General features: G+C 47.6%; 1 protein-coding gene across 2 annotated transcripts in view; it reads left to right on the top strand.

Moving 5' to 3' along the window:
• Positions 1-26,568, top strand: part of LOC144829052 (NFX1-type zinc finger-containing protein 1-like) — a 1,360,324-nt gene that overhangs the window by 428,053 nt on the left and 905,703 nt on the right. For both annotated transcript variants that reach the window (XM_078687796.1, XM_078687797.1), the window contains exon 7: positions 3,592-3,720. In XM_078687796.1, coding sequence (XP_078543922.1) covers positions 3,592-3,720 — 129 coding nt within the window. The remainder of the gene's footprint in view (positions 1-3,591; positions 3,721-26,568) is intronic.

Below are 26,568 nucleotides of genomic sequence, written 5' to 3' on the forward strand. Positions count from 1 at the left end.
GGGGAAGGATGGGTGGATGATGAGGGGAAGGACGGATGGATGGATGATGGGTGGGTGAAAGGATGGATAGATGGAGAGTGGGTGGGTGAAAGGATGGATGGATGGATGATGAGTGGGTGGGTGAAAGGATGGATGGATGATGAGTGGGTGGGTGAAAGGATGGATGGATGATGAGTGGGTGGGTGAAAGGATGGATGGATGATGAGTGGGCGGGTGAAAGGATGGATGGATGAGTGGGTGGGTGGATGGTGGGTGGGTGAAAGGATGGATCAGTGGATTGGATGATGGGTGGGTGAAAGGATGGATGAGTGGGTGGATGGTGGGTGGGTGGATGGTTGGGTGGATGATGGGGGTAGGTGGATGAGTGAAATGATGGATGGATTGATGGATTGATAAGTGCAAGGGTGAATGAATGGACATATGAGTGAAAGGGTGGATGTAAGGATGGATGAGTGAGTGAAAGGTAGGGTAGATGGACAAAAGGATGAATAGATGTGTGAAGTAGTGAAATGATAGATGGATGAGTGATAGGGTCAATGGATAGATTCATGAGTGGATGAGTAGATGGATGGATGGGTGGGTGGATGGATGGATGGAAGGAAGGATGGCTAAGTGAAAGGGTCGATGGAGAGAGAAAGGGAGGATGGATGGATGACTGAAAGAGTGGATGGGTGGAAGGATTAGTAAGTGAAAGGATGGCTGGATTGGTGAAAGGGTAAATGGCTGAATGGATGAGTGAATGGATGGATGGGATGAAGAGTGGATGGATAAGTGTACAGATGGATAGGGTGAAAGGGTGGATGGATGGATGGATGGATAATGGAGGATGAGTGAAAAGATGGATGAGGGGATGGATGAAGGGATGGATGAGTGAAATGATAGATGGAAGGATACATGATGGATAGGTTTACAAATAGTTTAATATGTTTGGATATGGCTGGGCTTACTTATATACTATTGCGCGACCTCTGATGTGTCTGTAAAACGTAACTATTGTCCTGAAGTTTTCTCCTGAATTTTGACCTCTTGTCCTGAATTTGTGTCCTGAATTTTGACCCTTTGTCCTGAATTTTTACACTTAACGTCCTGAATTTGCACCAATGCCAGTTGGTCACCCTACTTACTCACTTCTGCCTCCATCTGCCTGGCTATCTCCATCCCGTCGCCCACGTGGGGCACCCTTCTTTAATGCTGCACGCTGAAGAAGAGGTGCTTTGCTCTTTCTCATCTGGCGCCCCTTGTGGCCAATTACTATCACCGCAGCCAGCTGGCACTCACTGCTCTGCCCCTTCTCCCACCTTACCTGAGTTGTGCCACTCGGGCCATGCCTCCAAATATATTGCTGGGCTAGCCTGCTCCCCTGTGGACTGTGGTCAGCTTAGAAGCTGCCGTGAGTCATGCCCATGATGCCCAAGCTCGCGGCTCCTCATGGAAAGGCAAAATCTGTGCAGTCGCTCTTCTCATTGTTACACCCCATCCTTCACACCTTGGCACTTGGTAGGAAACAAACCCACCTTGTCACCGCAACAATATCTGCCATGGTCTACAACAGGTGAGACCAGCCCCACCCACTTCCTCCCCGCCCTCATTCAGCGCCATCAAATCCTTGCACCCTGCTTCTTTAAGAAGGCAGAGCGTTTCCTTCACTTGTCCTCTTGCATGTTTCTTCCTCTCTCTATCTCGCTCACAATACCGCAATAAATTCTGCAAGATACTGCTCGCTGCCTTATTTACAGCTACTGTGTCCTTGCTGGGAAGTAACGGCTCCTGAGGTCCCTCTGACCCCACCGATGATCCCTTATTTGGCCAGTAACAAGCAGTGCCTCCCCATGGTCAGCCGCCATTCAAGCCCCTCTTGTCAGCGTCATTCAATCTACTGGACAACCATTCACAGTACCGAAGGTGAGGCTGTGTGAGTGATGACATGTTTTCTATTTGCAGTACAAGTTCTCATCAAGGAGTCTCTTTACAGTCACCTGCATATGGACCTTTACTGAGGTCTGGAGTGAGACTCTGACATGCCTTGCAGCCAATGTGTATATTATATTACATCAATGCACAGGACTGTAACTTGCAAACAGCATTTAAGGCAACCGATGTTGTAGCGTCTTCCGAGTCGCACTCTCACACCAAGCTCCACACAGTCTTTTTAGCGTAGGCTTATTTTTTTATTTGTTTTTAGAATTGTTCCATCAACGGTGGCACATTGGAATGATAGGCCCATCAGCTGCAATTTGTGATGGTCTTGCATGTTGCTCTGCAAAGCTCTTCACTTCACCCTAGTTTTATTTAATTTGTAATATTTGAGTGGTGTGGGAGAATGGCAACACAGGAGTGACTGGTTTGGCCCTGTTCAGGGCCATCTTTGTTGAAAAATTATGTTGCAATGGGCTTGGACATCCCTTCACTTTCAGGTCTTTTTAGCTGCTCTAGAAGGCAATGTGCTCATTTTTTGGGAATGGCACACCTATTCAGTAAAGGACACCTGCAGCCTCTCATCTGTCCTGCAGCCTTCTGCTTTATGTGTATCAGCACAGGAGTAGTTACTACTCAATGGTTCTGCCCTCACATGCCCCAGGTCTGCCCCTTTCACATTGTTCTGAAGTATACAAATTTGATGAATTGAATGCGTGAATTACTCTCAACCACTGGTAAATTACTCTGGACCAGATCCCAATCCATCATTATTTTGCACACCATAGAATTCAAATAGAAGCCCAGGTTAGATGTGCAGGACATCTAACCTGGGCTTCTATTGGAATTCTATAACGCATATTAGCAAGCCCATAAACGGCGATAATTTTAACGAAATTCTTGCTAATATGCCCCATTGTGTGTGTTTTCCCTAGTTAATAAAGGTCAGACAACATGCTTTGCCAATACTTGTCCAATATGTGTTTCGTAATGGTGTGTTTTAACTAGATAATTCTAAAAAATAAGCAGAAAGCACCATCTTTTCAAAGAGCAGTACCTGCAGGCTCATTGGGAAGCTGTCAGCCAACATCTTGAAATCGATCATATATTGTATCCTCTGGCCTAGTCCTCCTGTTAAGCGCTCTAATGCTTTCTAATCCGGTATTACGCTTTTACTGTAGGAAGTGTAGGATATATGGGAAAATGCACAGGTAACTGATTTTTTTTAGATTGGGCTTAACTTCCGCCAGGAGAGTTTTTCAGTTTGTTGGCTCAAACTGGGATGCCTAAAACAATCAGAAAATCAGCAGTGGAAATGTTAAACCAGAATTATTTTGGATGTTTAATTTTTGTTTACTAGTGTGCTTGTTCCATAACAAAATGAATTAAAATGTTAAACTCAAAAGAAATTATAAAAACATAGGAAAAAAAAACAGAATATTGAATAAACTCTACAAACACTCTAGTGTATTTTACATCATCAGGACAAACTCGCTTTGCTCCTTCCAGAATGAAAATGTCATTCGTTGTTCACAGTAGCTCCTTTAAGGAATACAAATGGCGCGAGCCACACTTGCAGTTGTTTTGGGGACAGAACAATTTTTTGGCTCAAATTCTGAGCAGTATAATAACTTAATTGTTTTATATATTCACATAATTTCCATCACCTCTCTTCAGGAAAGACATATGTCGGATTGAAAGTTGTCAAGGCTCTCCTTGCAAATTCAGACTTATGGAATACCACAGGACATAGCCCAATTCTGGTGGTGTGCTTCACAAACCATGCCCTGGACCAGTTTCTGGAAGGTAATGTTGGTTTTGTTACTTGTATTTTAATATTTATGTTACTGCTAAAAAAATACTTTAAAAACAATGTTATTGATTTTCTTATAAAACACATGAGAAACAGCCGTCAGGTTGTCATCTGCAGAGAAGGGACATAGTGTTAATCGTCAATGTATCTTGCATTATATTTCTTGTCGACAGTTTACAGAAGGCAGTCTATATGGATAAAATCAGGGGAGGCCAAGAACCTTGCTTCAAAATGCCAAATCTGAATTACACACAATCATGTCCTACCCCTAACTTAAGACTTCAAGCTATAACGCAAGATTGATTGCTCCCATAGTTGCTGAAGTTATTTGGGCAGCCTCTGGCTTTGTAGATCTCTTTTTCAATTGCCATGCACCAATCCATGTTGGAACACCACGGTCCCACCATCTATACTTCTAAGCATTCTTAGGGTCTTCCAGTATCCCTGCAAACAATTATTAGCCCCTGCTACACAGAATTCTAAGATAGTTGGGTGGTGGGGAAGGTCTCCAAGTATTTCTACCAGGGTAAGTTTCACTTCGTATATCTAGGGGGACCAGAACCTGAGTGAATTTACTAAGGCATGAATCAATGTCTGCCCTTTCAGCACATGTTTAATTGAGGTCATATGTAGTAAATTATTTGGAGAATGTTATATTGTACCAGCTTAAATCCAAATGTAATGTCAACCTCTCTCAAGCAGCCTAAAACTTCTTTCCATTCAGGGTCTTCTAAAGGTCCTAGTTCCATCTCTATGTTACTGCTAACATTTCATCTTGGATATTTAAATACAGTTTAACTTAATTAACTTAGTTTAACTTATTTTTGTATCCAGAAGGGAATATGCAAATTTAACCCTCTTGAATCAGGACCGAACTTCGTAACAGCCACCCTCTAGAGCCTTATGTCATTCATATTTAGTTTTTTGTAACACTTCCACTAAAAGCAACAGAAGATCATTAAGTGTTTATGAGGAGAGCCTATGCTGCTAGTTAAGATCGGATTCTCTACTAAGCAGTAATGAACAGTGATTGAGCACTTTAGTTGTTTGATTGCAGATACGTGTCTGAAAATGCCTGCTCCTTCATTTCTGTTCCTTTTGATGATTCACTCCTGTGTTTTTGTGACTGTTGTATGTGTAGATTTTCCATTGCCCATGGGACCTCTAACCTCTCTTAAATACACAAAATACAGCTGTTCATACCTACCAGTCTTCTCACTGGAGTTTCTTGGTGAGTCAGGGGGGATATTTAGAAGAAGAAAAACTCTGCAATGCACCTAAAAGAGCTGAAGAAACCTAAAAGAGCTGAAGAAAAAGAGAAACCCCTACTTCAGGAAAATAAAACGCTCAAAATCAGACTTCTTCAGCCTCCAACTCGACCAAGCAAAAAACCGCCCGAGAAAACTGTTTGAGCTAATCAGAACACAATCCAAGGAACAACCCCAACCGCTCAACACTAGGCGTGAGGCACCCTCCTGTGAAGACTTCGCTGCTTTCTTTATCCAAAAAACTGACAAAATAAAAAGCGATCTCCTCATTGACGCAAGCCTCTACTCCAAACCCCAATGCCTAGCACCCACTGAACCAAAAAACAATGCTACATGGTCAACCTTCGGCACATACTCGGAAGAAGAAATTGGCAAACTGCTCAGCACCCTGAAACCATCCAATCACCTCACGGACCCCCTCCCTGCCTCCGCAGTAAAAAGACTTTACCCCTTTGCTTCTCCCTCTCTGGACTAAAATTATCAACAGCTCTCTCCAACAAGGAAGCATTCCTGACTCCCTCAAAGTTGGTCAGGTCACACCTCTACTAAAGAAACCTACAGCCGACCCCTCTGATCTCAACAATTACCGTCCCATCACCAATATTCCTACTCTCGCCAAACTGTTGGAAAAATGCGCACAACTACAATTGACTAAACACATTGAGCAATTTGATCTCCTCAACACCCATCAGTCAGGCTTCCGAGCAGGACACAGCACAGAAACTGCTATGACTCACATAATTGACGACGCACTTCAAATGCTAGACCAAAACGACACCTGCCTCCTCATCCTTCTAGATCTCTCTTCAGCATTCGACACCGTTAAACATGAGAATCTACTAGAACTACTAAACACAAGAATGGGTTTATCTGGAACTGTTCTCAAATGGTTCACTTCCTTTCTTCACAACAGGTCGCAGAAATTCAAGAGCAACAACCTGATGTCCTCGCCAATACCTGTAACGCTAGGCGTCCCCCAAGGATCCTCTCTATCACCAACTTTGTTCAACCTAGTCATGGAACCTCTCACCTCCTTGCTACAAGCATCCAACGTAAACTTTCACATGTACGCCGATGACACTCAGCTATATCTCAAGCTACAATCCCCCAAAGACATCTTGCGTCTGAACTCAACGATCAGAAGCACCCAATCTTGGCTGGCTGATAACCACCTCAAACTCAACGCTATGAAGACTGAGTTCCTTCTGATCTCACCTCCCACGAAAATATCTACCACACAAACATGGCTTAAGCACCTAACAGCACTCAACGTCCAACCGACCATAGTGGATTCAGCAAAATCTTTAGGCATAACACTTGACACCAACCTCAACATGCAGCAACATATCAGCAAGGCAACAAAGGGAGCAAACTTCCAGATCAATACTCTGAGGAAACTTAAACCCTACCTCCCAGCCAAAGACTTCCAAACAGCAGTACAAGGGCTAGTCATCCCACGTATTGAATACGGCAGCACCGCCCTCTGCAGACTCCCCCTAACTACTACCGCACCACTAAGAGCTTCTCTGAATGCTGCAGCGAGACTCGTCACTGGGTCAAAAAAGCACTCCCATATTACCCCTGACTTGAAATCCCTGAATTGGCTGCCTTTTGAAGCCAGAATACATCTGAAAATCGCCTGCATGACACACAAGGCGGTACACCTAAACTCACCCGGCTACCTCGCTCAGAAACTGACAATATCTGGGGGAATTAGAAACACGAGAGGCACAAACAATCTTCTGCTGAAACCTCGAAGATTCCGGAAGGAAAAAACATACAAGCGCTCCTTCTCAGGATTGGCGCCTAGGATTTGGAACTCACTCCCTCCCGAAACCAGGCTTATCTCTTCCACTACACTCTTTAAAAAAGAAGTAAAAGCTATCCTCATGGCTAAATACACTTGATCTATTATCTCGAACTCTGTTAACACCCTGCACCGATCTGTACTACATGCTTGACCCATTTACTTATTTGTATGAGTTGTCTTATTACTCACGTGATGGGCTTTGCAGCCACCTATTTGTACTGTGTGATCTATTGATTTATTGTTTGACTATGTTCCCTCATGTACCCCTCTATGTAAAGCGCTCTGATATCTGTGAAGATCTTGTTCGCGCTATATAAAACTTTGAAAATAAATAAATAAATACTTACCTTGGAACGGCCGGCCTCTGCATCCCCTGCGTCCTCTTCCTTCTTCCTTTCTCCAGTCCGGCCGGCAGCAGAAAGCACCCGGGCACACAGGCTCCCCATAGCCAATAACAGCGCTGCAACGCAGCGTTGTGATTGGTCTGAGGCCGTGGTTCGGCGCTCAGACAGGAAATGCAGGTGCATGTTCCCCACCAGGTTGTGCATTACAGCCAGGTGGAAACCATGCAGAGTGCACATGAACTGTCTAGTCGGCCAAAGAGGGCAGGCCACACGGTTCATGCATGCACACTTAGGGAGTGCAAACCATTCCTCCATTGCTCTGGCCAACCCCACATTGAACAAGGCCACTGACTGCATGCAATAAAATTTAAATAAATGATACCGCTACGTTAGTGTCATTTTGTTTTTCCTATTTGAGCAATGGTGTAATGTTCCTCTGCCTTCTCAGAGCAGCCGCCACTGGTTTCTTTAACTTGCTTATAAGTCTGTAGTAAAGTGCACTACATGTGCCTAGGTCCTGTAAGTTAAATGCTACTAGTGGGCTTGAAGCACACATTGTGCCACCCACTTAAATAGCCCTCTAACCATGGCTCACGCCTGCCATTGCAAAGCCTGTATGTGCAATTTATACTGCCATTTTGACCTAGCAGGGTAACCCTCTTGCCAGCCCCAAATATCCCCTTTTTATACCTGTAAGTCACCCCTAAAGAAGGCTGTGTCTAACCCACAGAGCATGGTGCCATGTATTTAAAAGGCAGGACATGTACTTTTAAGTTTTACTTGTCTTGGTAGTGAAAAACAACCAATTTTTGTTTTTCACTACTACTGCAAGACCTATCTCTCCCATAGGATAACATTCGTATTTCCTTATTACATCTTTTAAGTGTAATTCCTAATTATGGATAGACTTTCTACTTAGGTGTCACTGAACTCGCAATTTAAAAACACAACTTATGGTGAAGTTGGATTTTAAATTCCAGCTTAGCAAATACCACTTTTAGAAAGTTGGCTTTTACTTACTTTCGCCATTTGGTGTCTGCTGTCTTTCTCTGGAATACACGTAGGGGTTGGGTGACAGCTGGCTTCCTGCATTCCCTCTACATAGTCACACACAGGAAGGATAGGTGTGCCTGAGTGGTCATCTGCATGCAGGTGCAAGGGAGGAGCCGACACTTACACCCAAAAGGGTTGTGTCCTGTCCCCACACAAAGGATTGATTACCCCCCTGTAGTATGTCTGGAGCCAGGGTGGGAAGGGGGAACTTCTGAGCCCTTCAAAGCTTTCTTAGAAATGTCCCCCACTTCAAAGGATCAACTGGGAATAAGTACTGGACCTCTGATACTATTAATTTAGTACACTTCTGAACCTGTGACTAGTCTGCCAGGAGGAATAGCTACTTAACTTCTGAAAGGAATGTCACTCTGCTGGACTGCTGCTTTGCTGGGCTTTAACTTGCTGTGCTCTTGCCTTGCTGAGCTGCCCTCTTGCTGACTTGCCTCCTGTACCAAGTCTCAGGGATATCAAAGTCTTGAACCACCTGCATCTGCACCTAGACTCAGAAAGCTGTGAGTCTGCCCTGCCTAGTGGTGCCACCCACGTCCTAGACCCTTGGAAGTGAGGCCTAAGGTGCCCTACAATCACCGAAAACTGCTGGTTATACAAGGAACTGTGCAGTGCTTTTAAAACTGTTGCCTGCGGACCCCTGGGAATGTGTCACCACAGTTTGGAAACCACTGCTCTACATCATTTCTCTTGCTGGTTCTGGATCTGGGACCATGGAGTTAGAGCTGGCCAAACTGGAAGATTACACTGTGGCACAGTTAAAAAGCTGGGGGTACCTGCCCAAGGAGCCACCCAGAAGGTGGAGTTTCAAAAGGTGCGGAGGGCCTGGGCAAAGGCCCTCTTCTAGGAGAATGATGGATTGGGGAACCTGAGAATGGCTCTTCTGAAGAACGATCTGCAACAGTTGAGGGGCACACACCTGCATTTGAGATCCCTGTGAGAGCAGGACACAGCGTCTATGTCCATGGTCTATCACCAGAGTAGCTGAGGGAGAGGAGGGAGGAGAGAGAATTCAAGCTGCAGATGGTGAAATTAAAAAAAGAGGCTGACGAGAAAAAGGCTGAAAGGAAAGCCAAAAGAGCTGAGGCTGACAGAGCCTTGGAAGCGAAGAGGGCTGAGGCAGAAAGAGCATTATCTGAAAAGAAACTATTGATGGCTCATGAACTGAGTCCAAATGAGCTGGACATCAAGGCATGGCAGTCTGATTCCAGCAGTGATGGAGGCAGCACAAGTGCTGTACCTGATGGAGACAAAAGGTTCCATGTACCAAAGGATTTGGTGTCCAGATATCTAGTGGAAGATGATCTTAGTAAGTGGTTTTCTGCATGTGAGGTTGCACACAAAGTACACAGGGTTCCTGAGGAGCACTGGGGGTGGCCAGTGGAAACATATACCTAAACCTGGGAGGCACATTAGATGTCGGGGTCCTAACCAAAACGTGCATCCTTATGAATGCTATTTTTATTTCGAAATTTGGGCTGATTCCTGAAATATATCGCCAAAGATTCAAGGACAGCCAGAAGCTCCCTGACCAATCCTGGGTATATTTTATTGATTACTCCAGTAAAGCACTGAATGGCTGGGTGAGGGGCAGCCGCAGAGCTAATTATTTGAATGGGTTGTATCATTATGAGAGCACATGCTCAGTACTTTACAGTGTTGCTCCAGCACCTAGATGGGGCATGTGGACCTCTGGGCTAGCAGCCGAGCGTCCAAAAAGGTTTCTGGTGGGACACCCACAAAGTTGGGTAGGGTGTTCCCAACAGACAAAAGAGGGGGGAGGAGAACTTAAAAACAAGGAGTTCTCAAAAGGCCCCCAAAATAATTTTATGGGAGTAGTGGTAACAAGTCTCAGTCCGATCCTAAAACCAAAGGTTTCTTTGACCATAAGACAGGGACACTTGTATCCCAATGTACAGAGTGCTACAAGTGTGCGCACAACAAGGACGACTCTAAATGTCCCAAGAGATCACAGCCCCCCATTGGTAGGCAGACACCAGGGTTGGCGAGTGTAGTGCTCGGACTAGAGGTAGTCCCAGTTAGTTTTGGGGGACAGACAGGTGACCCTAGTTTATCTAGGGGAAAGAGATATGGTGCCAAAAGCCCACATGCCTTTAAATACCTCCATTTCAAGTATAGGTAGTGAGTCACTTTGACTGGGGGGAGGGGGCAGTCACAGGGTTGTCTTGGGTTCTCTCAAAATAGCTGGGAGCTCTGTCATGCCTGTTGATTGTTTGCTAGTAACGACCTGGAGTAAATTAACTGGAGGGGGGTAGAGCTCAGGTCTCACTTGGAGATGATGGGATTGCCTGAGTGGGTCTACATGACCAAACAAGCCATGCCTGCCCACAAAAGGAGTCAAGGGAGTCTGGAGCCTGAAACAATGACCCAGACATCTGCCAAGGAGAGGGTTGAGGGCTGTGGGAAACCGGTCCCTGAAGTCCCCGCTGTGGACGTTGATGGGGTCCCTGAGGAGGAGTCCCCCGAGCAAACAGGGAAAACATTGCCCCCTAGGTGACCTACCTGAGCTGAGCTTGGGTGTACATTTTACATGAAAGGTATATACTATCCAATATGACTGGAGAGGTGCCTGAGGCTAGACACTACCTAGGTTGAAATGGTACGGGATTTTGAGCTGCTCTGTACCAACATTGCTCAGAAGTTGGTTAGAAATATCCCTCAAAAGCAATCCCTAGAGGCGCGCTGGTTTAACTCTGAATGCTCTAAAGCCATAAGGAACTAAAATGTGCCCTACGCGTCACTCCACGTGATAGATAACTAATTAAAATCACCAGGACTTAATACAAAAAGGTAATAGAATGCAGGAAGATGGAATTGAGAAGGATGGTGTGGTAGGACTTCGAAAGAGCAGGTTCTCTTAAAGATTTTAAAAACGTTTGGGAAATTAGTAATCTCCCAATGTTCACTGAAGATGCGAGACAAATGGACTCATTGATCATGGGTGAAGCATGGGAAGCCCATTTTTCCAGTATCTTTAAATCCCTTCACATAAGACGTTTGCTGATGATTCACTGGAAATACCCTTTGATCTATCTGTAGCCACACAACTTAGTGTGACCATCACAGTACAAGAGGTGGAATTGGCTTTAACTCAGGGCATTTTTCTGAAAGCCCCCGGCCCAGATGGGTGCCCCTCGATCTTTTTAAGGGAAACCCCAATCTGTGGGCGCCACTTTTGCCGAATATTTTTAAAGCAGCTATTATTGGCCCATTGTCTAGGTCATGGAAAAAGGCGACTTTGGTCTCTGTTTTCGAAAAGGGTGATAGAAGCAATCCGGCGTGTTATATGCCTATATCACTGATTGATGCCACAGCAAAGATACTGAGTAGGGTACTTCTTGCACGTTTGGAAGAGTGGGTATCCACCAAAAGTGTCTTGTCAAATACACAATATGGTTTTAGGAGGGGACTGGGTACCATTGAACAATAGCTCAACCTGTCCCAATTGTCAGCAAGCACTTGAGGTCCATGAAGAGTTCTATTCACTTGGCCTTCATGGACTTATCTAGTGCCTTTGATACAGTTAATGGGGACAAATTGTGGGCTATGAAAGAAGACATGGGTGTTGAAAAAGCATTAGTAACCCTTCTGGGTAGGCTCCATACAAACACAACAGTCACCATAAGATATGGCAGTAAGTGGGAAGAAAAAAAACACCCAATTATCTCCACTGAGGGTGTCCGTCAAGGATATATTTTAGCCCGGTTCCTGTTTTGAACTTATACCAATGGGCTGGAGGCTTTTTTTTATTAAAAAGGAAGCTTAACTACCCCAAAAGTGGTAATAAATATGTTCCCCTGCTTTCATACGCAGATGATACAGTATTATGGGACACAAGCTTTCAGAAATCCCTTGATGCTTTTACTGATTTTATGACATCCCATGATTTAAAAGTAAATGTTATTAAACCGTATATAATGGTGTGTGAGCCAAAATCCACAAAAAACAAAGTTTTTATTGTCCAGGGAAAGAAGGTCGAAAAAGTTGAACATTTCTCGTATCTGGTTAATTTATTCAATAATCAGATGAAGTGGAAACCACTATTAACCACTAGAGCACAGCCGACAAGCAGGGCTGTGGATGGGTTGTTTCGCTTACAGAGGTAAATGTAAATGTCTCCCTATTGCCACATATGGGGCCGCTATCTTGGGGTGCAATAGAAGCCAACAGCTCCAACTAGTAGAGAATACATTTATTAAAAGACTACGGTACCTAAAAGTGCCTCCACTTTTTTTTGCCATACCCAACTGGGTCAAGAGTTCATAGAAGATCGTATTGGCTGTGCCCCTTTGTATTAATGGGCCAAGATTTGGCTTTCAAAAAGTTTTCAAGAGCTGTTATAAAGGATTCCCTTAACACATATATGGCCAGATGTACGATCCTTTTTTGCGGCCGCAAACAGGAGATCCTCCTGTTTGTGACCACAAAAAAGAGTAATAGCATGTACAAATGCTATTTTGGAGTCATAGACTGGCAAAATAGCATTTGTGACTCCCGCTTTTTGGAAAGAGCGTCTCTTCCTAATAGCGAATCACCATGCTATGTACAATTGTTTTGCGACCGTATTTGCGGTTGCAAAACACTCGCAGTTTACCACCTACTTCAAGTAGGGTGGTAAACCACTCACTAACAGGAAGGGGTCCCCAGGGGGTAGGATTCACATGTCATCTATACTGATAAGCATTTTTTAAGAGTGCTTGGTCTGGAGAAGCACAAACTCAGGATTCTGAACATAACACAGTGGTTAGCCTTGATGTTAATAATAAGGATTTATTTGTACCCATATAAACCTTTATTAGCAGCATCAGGATAATGAAAGACTGAGAGAAAACAAAACTTACTAACTTGTACCATGCAGTTTGAATGCAGGTCTTTGATTGTATTTCATAGCTCACTGTGCCAGTTTACGATTATAACAACAGTAGCTCTGTGATAAAAGCTGCAGCCCACTGAGCAATGCACATAAAATATAGTTTTTTTTTTTAAATGCATGGTACACGTTCTTTGCAGCAGGCATATTAAACCACTGCACTTCCTTGGAGGAGTTAAAGCTGCTACTAGACAAAACTCCCATCTATCTCCAGCAGGTACAATAATCACCAGCGTTGCCTTGACTCTTTTTATTGTTGCTTTGAAAACTGCTGTTTAAACAAGGAACTTTGCAGTGCTTTTAAAACTGCTGCGGGCGGACCCCCTGGGAATGCGTCACGGACCCCTTGTGGCCGATGGACCCCAGTTTGGGAACCACTGGTCTATGACACTTCTTTAAAAACCCTGAAAGAATCCCTCCAAATGCTGAGGCCAGTATTAAAAAGGCATTCTTTAGCCTGAGCAATATGAGTTGTCGTCAACAGCAAGGTGATATGGAACTGTTTCGATTGCCTTCTGCCCCCTCACAATTCTATCTATCTTTTTCTATTAATTTCCAGATTAGATTTTACCTAACTAGGTTCTGACTATGCACTGTGCACTTTTTCTTGGCGTTTCCTCATCAAGGAGGATGGCGGGCAAGCTTATGACTTGCCCTTGTGATAATTCTTCTAGGCAAAAAGCGTTGCACTTTCTATTATTTTGCACATTATATAAGTCGGTGAGAGCCAGATTTTTGCTTCCATTATTAAGGAATATTCGTCCTTGTTCATATTAGGATGGGTTTAATTACCTGCACACATTGGCCTCTTCTGATATCTGCTTCGCCGTAGCAAACTTCATAAGGGACTCTATCGTGATTTGAAAGCGTTATGAGTGAAATTGGCATAGGATTACCAGGGAATTACTTCGTTATTTCAATTGTCTTTCTTAACACCATTTTTTTTTTGCCTTTTCTGAAACATTATGAATTGCTATTTTTAATCTTTCCTCATTGATGTTTTATGAATTGCAAATATTTTTATTGTGGAACTTTTATGGTTCTCTGAACTCAAATAATGTTATTCTTGACTTGACTGTAGAGGTACTTTGGCAGGAAATATGAGAAAGAGAGAAAAGAAGGAGAGCTTAACCGAAGGGTTTAGAACAGTTACTGATCTGAATCTGTAATTGGGAGTCTCGTATTTGCCTGGGCATCTTGTTCAACAGGTAGGAGTGTCACAGAGAATCTGGGAGTTACTAAGGGACGATCTTTTTTCAGATCAAAGCCTGTGTGAAATCATATACAGTATAATATTTATTTATTAATATCCTTAATTGAGCATACTGTCACCTTACAGGTATATTTACCTGTATATATTACCTTCAGCATATTTGTAAGCGAGGAAAAGAATTTGCAATGTAATGATGTCACTTACAGAGAGACAGCATGGTCTTTTGAGTTGAGTTGCTGTGAGAGGTGAGTTGCTACTATTTCATTGTTTTTCAGGCAAACAATAAGTCTGCCAGCCTTGTGTTCCTCCTTCTTGATTCTGATTTGGTAGGCTGATAAACCATGCTACAAGGCTTTCCTGTAGTCTACCCTTGAAGTTGACCAATGCCCCACTACAGAAAAGTGGCATTGCGGGGGGATTCGAACGGAAAGGTTTTTCTTATGAGTTTTATTTGGTGGACGAGGTTTTATCATGGATAATTCTAACTGCAAATTCATCACCATTAGAATATCCCAAGTCCCAGACTAAATTTTCAAGCAATAGCTCCTGTGCTCTGTATATAGATGTCTCCCATGCACGCTGATGTCATTTTCTTTCTTTCTGCGCACTTCCACATGGATCTGGAGCTCCACTCCCAACTCTGTTGGATTTCCAATCTTTTCTGACATTGTTGCAAATTTCTCTGAAACTGCTAGGGAAAATACTGTCTCATCCCAAGACATTAGGTTCAAGATGTGCTGCGACTATAGGAAGAAGATCGCAGCCACAGACCCTCGAAATGTGTGTCACTGGTGCCTGCACTCCATTCATAACTTGTGGGACAAGTGTACCCTGATGCATCCTAAGGTGATCAGAAAGTGGGAATCGAAATTATACGTCACATAACATAAGACTTTGTGTTCGAAGTAGCGGTCCTACTCTGAGTCACAGGCCTGCTCCTACTTCAGATACTGAGGCAGCTCCCACTCCAAATCCCTGTCCTTCTCAAAGTCGTCCAGGTCCACTGTGCTTAGCTCCACTAGTCAGTTGACTTGTGGGCAAGTGGCATAGACTGGCCCCTGTTGACCCTCTATTTCTCACTCATCATCCATCCACAGAAAGCCTTTTGGTGCAGGCACGGACCAGTAAGGTTAAACCAAATGCCTTTCCTTCAGGTCCTCTAGACAGAGAATCTACGTGTATTCACTCTTTATGGTTTAAATCTTTTATTATTTTCAACATCATAGAAAAAACAAAGAGACCACAGTCGCCATTTGGTATATTCGTGCTGAGGCATCTATAGGGAGCCCTTCTCAGGCGTAAGGTAGTGGCAATACAATCAAAGGCGATTGGGTAGAGGTTCAGCAGCAGGAACTCTAGGCCTCGGGTTCCCCCCCTTCCCCTCCCCTCCCCGTCTCCCTCCCCCCCCTCCCTGTCCATCCATTCAAAGCGTGTAAAAGGAAAACTAAAGTGTTGTGCGACAGCCTACAATCACCAGGGTGGGGATGCATGCAACACCTCGGTTTGGGTCTGTCGCTTGCGCGGCTTGGTTTGAGGTTCTTCAGTCGGGGTGTCTGCTAGGCGAAGTAAGCACAGATATCGGGGACAGCTTAGTTCCCTGAATTCTCCTGTAAGCAGAGTCAAGAATGGCCGCCATAGCGCAGCAAACTCTTCTCCTCGCCCTGCCTTCGCCAGTGATAATTTCTCCATCCCTAGTATCGTCCACAATCTATGTAGCCAGCCGGAGTGTGGTGGGGGCTGAGTAGTCCTCCAATATGCCACAATGTTCTGGACAGCTGCCCCTAACGCTATCGCAATGAGCTGCCCCCTCCTAGACTTTAGGGGATACATCAGTGTGTTGGGAAGCCCGAGCAGGATATAGGCTGGGAATCTGGGGAGTTGAGTGTCTAAGTGGGAGTCTATGTCATCCAGTATTGAGTTCCAGTAGAGTTGCAGGCGGTCGCAGCTCCACAACAAGTGTTCCAGCGTGCCAAGCTCCCCGTAGTCCCTCCAGCAGCGGTCACTTATGTGGGAGTCCCAATGGTGTAAGCGTTCTAGCGTATGGTACCAATAGGTGGCCACCTTGGTCAGAGTCTCAGTGAGACCGGTGTGATAGGCCGAGTGTCTGGCCCTATAGTATATGCCATCCCATTCCTTATGTGTGAGCTGTCTCCCCAGGTCTCTCTCCCATCTGACCCTCCCTGCGTTGTATGTGTATTTGTTGGTGAGGAGGAGTTGTTGGTATAAGTCTGAAATCAGTTTCTTATCTGAGGTGCGCGTCAACAACCATTTTTCGTACGGGGTGAGAAGGCGTTGGGCACCGGGTCTGACCGTCGGTTGTAGGGCCCAGTGTCGAGCTTGTAAGTAGGGCAAGCGATCCGTTTCCGGTATGTTATAGTCCTCCCTCACTTTCTGAAAGGGAAGGATACCGTTTAGGTCAAACAGGTGCTCCAGCGCTCTGTATGGTGTGCGTCTCCATGCCGCAAACGCTTTGGGGTCCATGCCTGGGGAGAAATCGGGGTTATCGAAGAGTGAGGTCATCGGGGAGGGGAACGAAGTAAGGTCATGTTTGATCGCCACTTTGTCCCACACCTCCAGGACTGTTCTTGTGATGTGTGACGCGTATAGGTTGGGGGGCCTATGGCAACGAGGTAAGAACGGGATACCCTGGAGAGGTCTGGCCGCCACCGCCTGGTCTTGAAAGAGCCAGTTCTTGCCAGATTCTAATTGGTGCCATTCCACCAGTGTGCGGAGTTGAGCCGCTTGATAGTATAGGGTAAGGTCAGGCACTCCGACTCCGCCGTGTTCGGGAGGAAGAACAGCGATCGCATGCTTGAAGCGCGGTCGACGGCCGTTCCAGATGAAGCGTGCCAGGTCAGACTGCGCTCGCTGGAGCCAACCCAGTGGAGGGCGTAGTGGGAGGGTCTGGAATACATACAGGAATTGCGGCAGCAGGGTCATCTTGACTGCGGCGATCCTTCCCAGCCAGGAGAGCGAGTGCCGTTTCCATCTCCTGAGTTCGTCATTAAGGCGGGAGCGAAGCTTGTTATAGTTGGAGTCTGCGGTTGCCTGTATGGTCGGTGCTAGCAAGACGCCTAGGTATGGGATCGAAGCATCGGACCATGTCAGGTCGAATTCATCCTTGGCTTCGGCGAGTACCTCCGCCGATAGGGACAAACTCAGGGCTTCTGATTTCTCTATGTTGATTATAAAGCCAGAGGCGGATGCAAAGGTGTGGAGTTCGATAAAGAGGGCTCTGAGTGATTGCATCGGTTCCGTCAGGGAGAGCAGAATGTCATCCGCATATAAGCTAATCTTGTGTATATCTCCCCCGAATTTGATCCCTTTAATGAGGTCATGCTGCCTGATCCTTTGCGCCAACGGCTCCATGTGCAAATAGGATTGGGGAAAGAGGACACCCCTGTCGGGTACCTCTGCCTATTGGAAAGTGCGGGGAGGTGTGCCCATTGACCCGAACGGTAGCGTTGGGCTGGCGATAGCAATTAAATATGCGGTTGCAGAGAGTTTCCCCTATACCAAATCGCTGCAGCACCTGTTCTAGGTAGGGCCAGTGTACCCTATCGAAGGCCTTCTCTGCGTCGATGGTAAGCAGCATGCAATCTGGCCTCGTTCGGGAACCTGCCTCTATAAGATGCAAGACTCGTTTGGTGTTGTCGCTGGTCTGGCGTTGGGGGATAAAACCCGCCTGGTCCGGTTCTACTAATTGCTGCATATAAGATGCTAATCTATTCGCCAGAATCCCGGTGTAGAGCTTAAGATCAATATTTAAAAGGGAGATCGGCCTGTAGGAGCTACACCGGGTGTGGTCTCGGCCTGGTTTCGGTATCACTGTTATCGCCGCTTCCAACAGGTCAGCAGGAATTGCCCCCGGTTGGTCGAAAGTGTTGAAGAGGTCTCGTAGTATCGGAGCCACCTGGTGGCAGAAGGTTTTGTAGAAGGCCGCTGAGTAGCCGTCAGGGCCGGGCGATATCCCCAGTTTGAGGTGGGATTTCGCCGATATCACCTCGTCCAGCCCGATAAGCCTATCGAGGAACTCAGTCTGCGCCCCAGTTAGGGACGGAAGGGTCACACCCTCTAGGTACTTTTGCCCTGCGCCTACATCTAGCGTGTCTGCTGCGAAGAGGTTGGCATAGAAGTCTCCAAACGCTGCGGCGATGGCCGCATCGTCCGTGATGGGTTCATCACTACTGGACCTAATAGTGCGAATGCCCTGTCTTTGGCGTTGCTCCCGGAGCTTGCTTGCTAACAGCCTCCCGCACCGGTCTCCCCCTGTGTAATAGGCATGCCGAAGGCGTATGGCGGCGTATTCCGCCACATCTTGGTCTAGGGCCGCCAGCATTTTCCTCTCCGTGCATAGTTGACGCCAGGCCCGAGCCGCTCCCGTGCGCTGGTGCATCTGCTCCAGTTCCGCGACACGTTGGGCTATTTCTGCTCTTTTCAGCGCACGTTCCCTGTTGTTAGCCGAGGCTATAGAGATAAATTCACCCCGTAATACTGCCTTGAGCGCAGCCCATTGGGTGGTCCAAGTAGTGTCTGTGTTGGCGTTATGGGTGAGAAATTGGGTGATGGCGGCCCCAATACGTTCCGCTATGGCGGGATTCTGGATCAAAGTGTCCCGCAGGCGCCAGTGCCGTTGCGGGCCGGGTGTGCTCGGAAAGAGGAAAGAGGCCAGCATGGGAGAGTGATCCGACAACGAGGTCGGGAGGATGTCTACATCCTGAGCGCGGAGGGCTAGTTGTGACGAAGAAAATAGTCCAGTCTGGCGTACGACTTACGTGCAGCCGAGTAATAGGTGTATGCTGTGGTTTGTGGGTGTAGGTGTTCCCATAGGTCAGCTAGGCCTAGGTCTGCGATGTGGGCGTGACCTGCCTCAGAGAGTGCCCCCACTTGCCCATATCGTTGGTTAGAGCGGTCTGTGGTGTTGTGGAATACTAAATTGAGATCCCCGCCCAAGAGTAGGTGTGGATGTGTGTTGGCTGTGGCTGCCTCTAGTGCGGTGTGGAGGAATTTCTCCTGCCCCTCGTTGGGTGCGTAGATGGACCTCACTAAAAGCGCGTGCCCCCCGACCACGAAGCTATGCACCAGCAATCTGCCCTTAAGTTCCGCCACCCTTTGAAGGACCCGTCCCTGGAAGGATTTGGACACTAAGATCGCGACCCCTGCCACTTTCTTAGTCGCTGAGGAGAAGAACTGTAGGGGGAAGGACCTAGATTTAAGGCGGTGATGGTCTTTGGGTAGCAAATGAGTTTCCTACAACAGGCATATGTCGGCAGCAGTGCTCTCCAAGAGGGAGAGTATCGCCCGGCGCTTATTGGGGCTGTTGAGCCCCCGGACATTGAGGGAGAGAATTTTCAGTGGACGGGGCATCTGAGGCATGTAGTCTGGACTGCGCTGCGCGGCGTTGTCTGAATGGCGATGAACAAAACTTCAAAAGAAAAGGACGTTGGACAGGGAGGACCCCCGCCCTCTCAAACCCTCCCTAACCCCAACCACAGAGCCCCCCCCCGACCCCGGTCTGTTCCCCCAACTACCCACCCCAACATCAATCAATCCCCCCCCAAACCCCCTCCCCCCTCCTCCAGCCCCCATAGAACAATCCCGCAGAAAACTGCTACTCTTAGTCTCGGGCCTATCCAGACAATGTTCAGGTCCGTAGAGAGTCAATGTAGTGGGTACCGTGGTGGCGGCTGATGCAGCGGCCCCCCGGTCCGTCCCCCCTGTATAGCTAAGGTAAAAGAAGCACATTCCCCTGTATCAGTCTCTTACAGTTTGGTCGCCGTGTTGTCCATCACCTCCTGTATCGCCGCCGTTCCTGAGCAGCAGTGGTGGGGTCGGGCCTCGGGAGAGACCTGGGCGACCGCCGCCGTCTTATGGTCTGCCATCCTTCTCCGATGTGTCGTGTGGCTCCACCCTGTAGTCTACCAGGTGAGGCGCCTCTCGATCCGCTGGTTTCTGGTGTGTCAATGCCCAACAACTCACATGTGTCTTGGAGAGATCTAAGTTGATGCAGGGACCCCTTCCATTTGAAGATGAGGCGGAATGGATGGCCCCAGGAGTATGCCACTCCATTGTCTCTCAGAAAGGCTGTGGCGGTTCGAAAGGCCTTGCGTTTCTGCAGGGTTATGGCCGCGAGGTCCTGGAAAAGGGCCACGGTGTCCCCTCGAAACTGGATTGGGTGTTTCGCTCGGGCCTCCCTCAAGATGCGTTCCTTCAGCGTAAAGTCGGGGAGGAAGGCCAGTATGTCCGGAGGGGGAGCCGGTGCTCGCCGTGTCATTCCGACCCTGTGTGCCCGGTCAATGCGGATGTCGAACTCACTCGACTCCCCAAGGATCTCTCGAAACAGCTCTTGAAGATAGGTGACCACGCTATTCCCCTCGGACTTTGACGGGACTCCCCGGACCAGTATGTTGTACCTCCGAGAGCGGTTCTCCAGGTCTTCGGAGTGCGCCTGTAGGTCCACTTGCTGTTCCTGGAGACGGATGATCTCTTGTTGGAGTTGTTCCACCTCCGTGCTGCGAGTCTTGTCTGCCTCCTCCACTGCTGCCACCCGCTCCCCCAGGCCATCCAGCTCCCGGCGGAGTTCCCTTTGCTCCCCTGCCAATTCCTGCTTCAGGGCCTGGAAGTCGTCCCTCAGGGTGTTGAAAAGGGAGGCTAGGAATGCCTTTGTGATGGGGGCAGACTCGTCGTCCTGGGCTTGGGGGCTAACAGGTGCCTTCGGAGGCGGTGTCCCTTGGGTCTTCTCCCCTTTTGAAGCGTTTTTGTGGAGCATGTCCGCGATGTTGCAGGAGCCTTTGCGTCCCGCGGTAGCCATGTCGTACTTGTCGCGGTGGGTAGGGCGCGTCTGTCCCGGGTGTCCGCGTCTGGGTCCGTAGCCCCGCTGTGCACGATTCTCCGGGAGTGTCCTAGCGTTCTAGTCGGGTCTGGGCCCTCTATGTCCTCAGAATCGGAGAATGGGCGCCTCTACGTGTAAGCCGGGAGTCAGGATGCTGGGTCGTAGGTGCCCCTTGTTCAGGTCCTCTTCAATGGATTAGGTGCGATCTGCAAGTGGGGTTCCCAGGGTGAGGTATCCCAGAGAAGGTCCTCCGCGGGAGTTGTGATGGCCTTTGCGCGAGGCAAGCTGATGGTCTCACACTCTTGTCCCTGTTGGTAGCTTGGCTCAAAGTCACGCCAGCCCAGTTAGCTGTGTCCTATTGTGGTAGTTCTCCTTGTGTTGGTTGCGGTTTACTGCCAAGCCAGGTCTTCCCTGGACTGGATCAGGCATCCTAGGACCGGTTTCGGGCTTTCAGCCCTCATCAGCCAGCATAGCTTGACTCCAGTGGCATGGAGAGTACAGGACCCACGTCTGGGCATGCACTTTCCACTCGGGGTGACAAAGGCAATAAGAACAATTGATGGACGGAATGCAGGACAATGTCATTCATTCACCCCAGTACAGAGGTCTGGTCATAAATCCTTCTTTTTTCAGTCTTTACCCTTTACCCTGTGCCCAGTGGGAAACGTCCAGCCCAAACTGCCAAGCCAGGTCCTCCCTGGACTGAAAACAAGCATCCTAGCACTGGTTTCAGGCTTTTAGCCCTCATCAGTTAGGATAGCTTGACTCCAGGGGCATGGAGAGCAGAGGATCCACTTCTGGGCATACCTGTTCCACTCGGGGTGTACTGAGATCTAAGCTTAAATCCATTGTTTTTTTTGCTCACCATGCCATTCCAGTTTGGACCCAGCCTTATGCAAATCAGTCTTGACCCTGCGCCCAATGGGAACAGTCCAGCCCGAACTGCCAAGCAAGGTCCTCCCTGGACTGGAAACAAGCATCCTAGGACCTGTTTCAGACTTTCAGCCCTCATCAGCCATGATAGCTTTACTCCTATGGCATTGTGAGCAGAGGACCCATGTCTGGGCATACCCGTTCCACTTGGGGTGACAAATGCAAAAAGAACAATTGATGGATAGAATGCAGAACAATGTCATACATTCAACCCAGTGCAGTGATCTGGGCATAAATCCATCAGTTTTTTTGCTCACCATGCCATTCCAGTTTAGACAAATCAGTCTTGACCCTGCACCCAATGGGAACAGTCCACCCCGAACTGCCAAGTCAGGTCCTCCCAGGACTGGAAACAAGCATCCTAGGACTGGTTTCGGGCTTTCAGCCCTCATCATCCAGGATAGCTTGACTCCAGTGGCATGGAGAGCACGGGAGCCACGTCTGGGCATATCGATTCCACTCGGGGTGACAAATGCAGAAAGAACAATTGATGGACAGATTGCAGAACAATGTCATACATTCGCCCAGTTCAGAGATCTGGGCATAAATCCATCATTTTTTTTCTGCTCACCATGCCATTCCTGTTTGGACCCAGCCATATGCAAATCACTCTTGACCCTGCGCACAATGGGAACAGTTGAGCCCGAACTGCTAAGCCAGGTCCTCCCTGGACTGGAAACAAGCATCCTAGGACTGGTTTCGGGCTTTCAGCCCTCATCAGCCAGGAAAGCTTGACTCCAGTGGCATGGAGAGCACGGGACCCACGTCTGGGCATACTCATTCCACTTGGGGTGACAAATGCAAAAAGAACAATTGATGGACAGAATGCAGAACAATGTCATACATTCACCCCAGTACAGAGATCTGGGCATAAATCCATCGGTTCGAGGCATTTGAGCTGCAGATCACACACTATGCATAGATCGCCATCTGGTGTTGGGCCCGGATGTTTGCAGTTTGTTGTTGTCTTGGAAAAGTCTTTGGAAGTCACGAGATAGGCGACTCCTCCTTTGGACCATAGTGCGCATGGGCATCAGCTCCATCTTCAGATTGCTTTTTGCCGCCATCGGGCTCCGATGTGTTTATCGCGCTCCAGTTCGGTGCCGTTACCGATCCAACTTTCTACTCAATCCTTCACCCTTTTCTCCGATGTTGATTCGATCGCGATCCCTAGGCGACGCGCATCTCTTCAACCTCGAAGTCTTTGATTCCGGTCGTCGACGAAGGCCTTCGGGCCTACCTAGGCAATTACATCTGGCTCATGGAAAGGACTCCTTTTTAAAAAGTGTCCTCAATGTGGATGAAGTTTCCACACACAGATCTTCATGACGTATGTAACCTCAGCCTTTTGCCGAAGCACGAGGCCAGAGACTGTCCAGCTTGTGCCTCCTTCAGCTCCAAAAAAACTATTCAAGATCGTCGAGCTCGAAGAAGCATGGCTCTCTTGTCGACATCCATTCCGGACAACATCTTCCAGGAGGGCGTCAATGTACCAGAGCAGGAGCAAGTCGAAGAAGGCCTCCTCAGCGCCTCCGGAGCCCAGGACTCCGACGTCGAAGACATCACTCCAAGGCTGCGGGTCGTAAGTTGTAACGTCGACCCTGACCCACTCCCGCCAACCTCGAAAAAGGCTGCAGTAACACCTTCACCTTCGGCCCCAGGTGCACACCGGCACAATACTTCTCATGCCCCACCTTCGGGCCCGGCAAAGAAGTCCACAAATAAGCCTTCAGGTGACTCGGGATTGAGTCAGCCTACCGTCGGTGCTGAAACACAAACCCCAGCACCCAAAAAGAAACCGTCGTCCTCCTCCATGCTGACCACTGGCTCCACATCGATGCACTTGGCACCAAAACCCACTTGCACCGACCCCTCCACTCCAAAAAAGTCATGGGAACTGAGTAAAAAGCCACTTCCAAGGAGTACAGATTCTCAGACTTCGGAACTGAAAAATACTCGGAACCGAAAAAACAACCGGTCCCGCAGGCTCCTTCAGAGACAAAAAAAAACCTCACGCTTCCAAGGCAAAGGAGCATAAATCCACTCCAGATTCGGTGCCTTGCAAGCCTACGGAACCGAAAAAATTGGCGCCGAAAGACCAACCTCAACCAGAAGAGCTTTTTCGACTGGATCCAAGCCAAAAAGCTCTTCTAAAAGACCCAAAGCCAGGCCAACTTACTCTCAGCTCCAAAAAGAGACCAATGAACATGCCTCTACCGGCTCCATCTCTAACAAAGAAAAGAGACATTGCAACTTCTCCTCTCAGACTACCTTCTCCATCTCCTCCTCTACCTCCCCCTCCACACCACTCCCCTACTCCATCTCCACCCCCATCTCCTCCACCAATGGACGATGATGACACCTCTGATGATGGGGGAGGGTGCAAACGATGAATCACTAGGGGATCCTAGTACGCCTTACACCCCAGACCCATGGGATGGTTTTAACACACCAGATGTCCCTAATGTACCACAAGATGACATCTATCCCTCTATACCTTCCCCTCCAGAGTACTCCATGGGTTTCAACCAGCTCGCTCATAGAGCTGCACAATACCACAGGGTAGATTTACATACATACCCTGTGGAGGAGGATTTCTTAATGGACACATTCGATACATCACAAAAGTCCACTTCTGTTCTCCCTATGTTAAAAGGGGTAATTAAACACGCATCTGAGGTTTTGAAAGATCCTGTTGGGGCTAGGGTTATTAACCCCAGGATAGAGAAAAAATAAAAATCTGCCCCTGCAGACCCTGTTTACATCAAGGGACAAATACCATTGGATTCCTTAGTGGTCTCCAAAGCCAGTAAAAGGGCCTACTCACAAACGTCAGGGGATGCTCCTCCTCCAGACAAGGAATCAAAACTCTTGGACGCTTCTGGTAAACATACAGCGTGACAAGCAGCCAACATATGGTGAATCGCAAACACACAAGCTTTGCTGGCTAGATACCATAGGGCATACTATGACGAGCTAGAGACCCTATTGCAACAGCTTCCTGACAAATACAAGACCAAAGCCAACAACCTCATACAGGAGGGTAAACTCATAAGAAACACCTCCATTCGTTGCGCTCTAGACGTGGCAGATACTGTCTTCCAAGCCATTAACAAAAGTGTCCTTCTACGTAGACATGCATGGCTACGCATTTCAGGTTTTAAACCAGAAGTCCAAACTACAATACTTAACTAGTCATTTGATCAGCAACACCTTTTTGGCCGTGCTGTGGATTAATCTCTGGAAAAGATGAAAAAAGACACAGACACGGCTAAATCAATGGGAGCCTTGCAATCGCAAGCTCCCAGACGTTCTTTTTGTCGCTTCTCTTACAAGGGCACCTCCAGAGGCTATTCCTCTGACAACCCCTCCACATTGTACAAAAATCCCACCCAGACCTCACTCACCAGAGGTTATCAAAGAGGAGGCTACAGAGGCAATAATAACAACGGTAGAGGCAAAACCAACAATACTCGCTCCGCCTCAACCCCTACCCAATGACTTCCCTCCACTCCCCCGAACCATTCCACTCCATTCGTGGGAAGATTGCTACAATTCCTACCTGTCTGGAACAACATTACTACAGACAGGTGGGTGAGACAAATCGGTCAATCAGGTTATTGTCTAGAACTCACCTCTACCCCCTCAAACATACCACCCAGACAGCGCCCAATGTCTTCAGAACATTTATCGCTCCTAAAGCAAGAGGTAATTTCCCTCCTACAAAAACATGCAATAGAACCAGTTCCCCTGCATCAGCAGAACACACAGAGGTTTACTCCCCGTTCTTCCTCATTCCAATGAAGGACGGCTCTCTCAGGCCCATCTTGGACCTCAGACCCCTAAAGCTGTACATACAATCAGACCATTTTCACATGGTCACACTTCAACAGGTCCTTCCTCTGCTCACACAAGGAGATTTCCTTGCCACTCTAGATCTCAAGGACACCTACTTTTACATTCCCATTCACACCTCTCACAGGAAATATCTCAGCTTTGTAGTGGACGGTCAGCATTACCAATTCAAGGTACTCCCATTCGGAGTCACCACAGCACCCAGAGTCTTCACCAAATGTCTGGCAGTAGTTGGTTCTCATCTAAGAAGACAACAAATTCACGTCTTCCCATACTTAGATGACTGGCTCATAAAAGCTTAGTCAAACAACCAGTCTGTACGTCACACTTGCGCCACAAATCAACTACTCCACGACTTAGGGTTTACCATAAACCTCGCAAAGTCTCACCTACAACCATCCCACATACAACAGTACCTCGGTGCCACATTAAACTCCTCAAAAGCACTGGCATATCCTAGTCCACCCAGGATAGCAAGTTTACAGACCTTCATAACAAAATTTCAGCCGCGACACTCTCTTCCAGCTCGAGTGTTCATGCAGTTGATAGGGATGATGGCCTCTTGCATATTTATAGTACCTCACGCAAAACTCCAGATGCATCTCCTACAGGAATGTTTAGCACGTCAGTGGA

The sequence above is a fragment of the Lissotriton helveticus genome, chromosome 4_1, assembly GCF_964261635.1.
Source record: "Lissotriton helveticus chromosome 4_1, aLisHel1.1, whole genome shotgun sequence".
In the NCBI taxonomy this organism is placed as follows: Eukaryota; Metazoa; Chordata; class Amphibia; order Caudata; family Salamandridae; genus Lissotriton; species Lissotriton helveticus.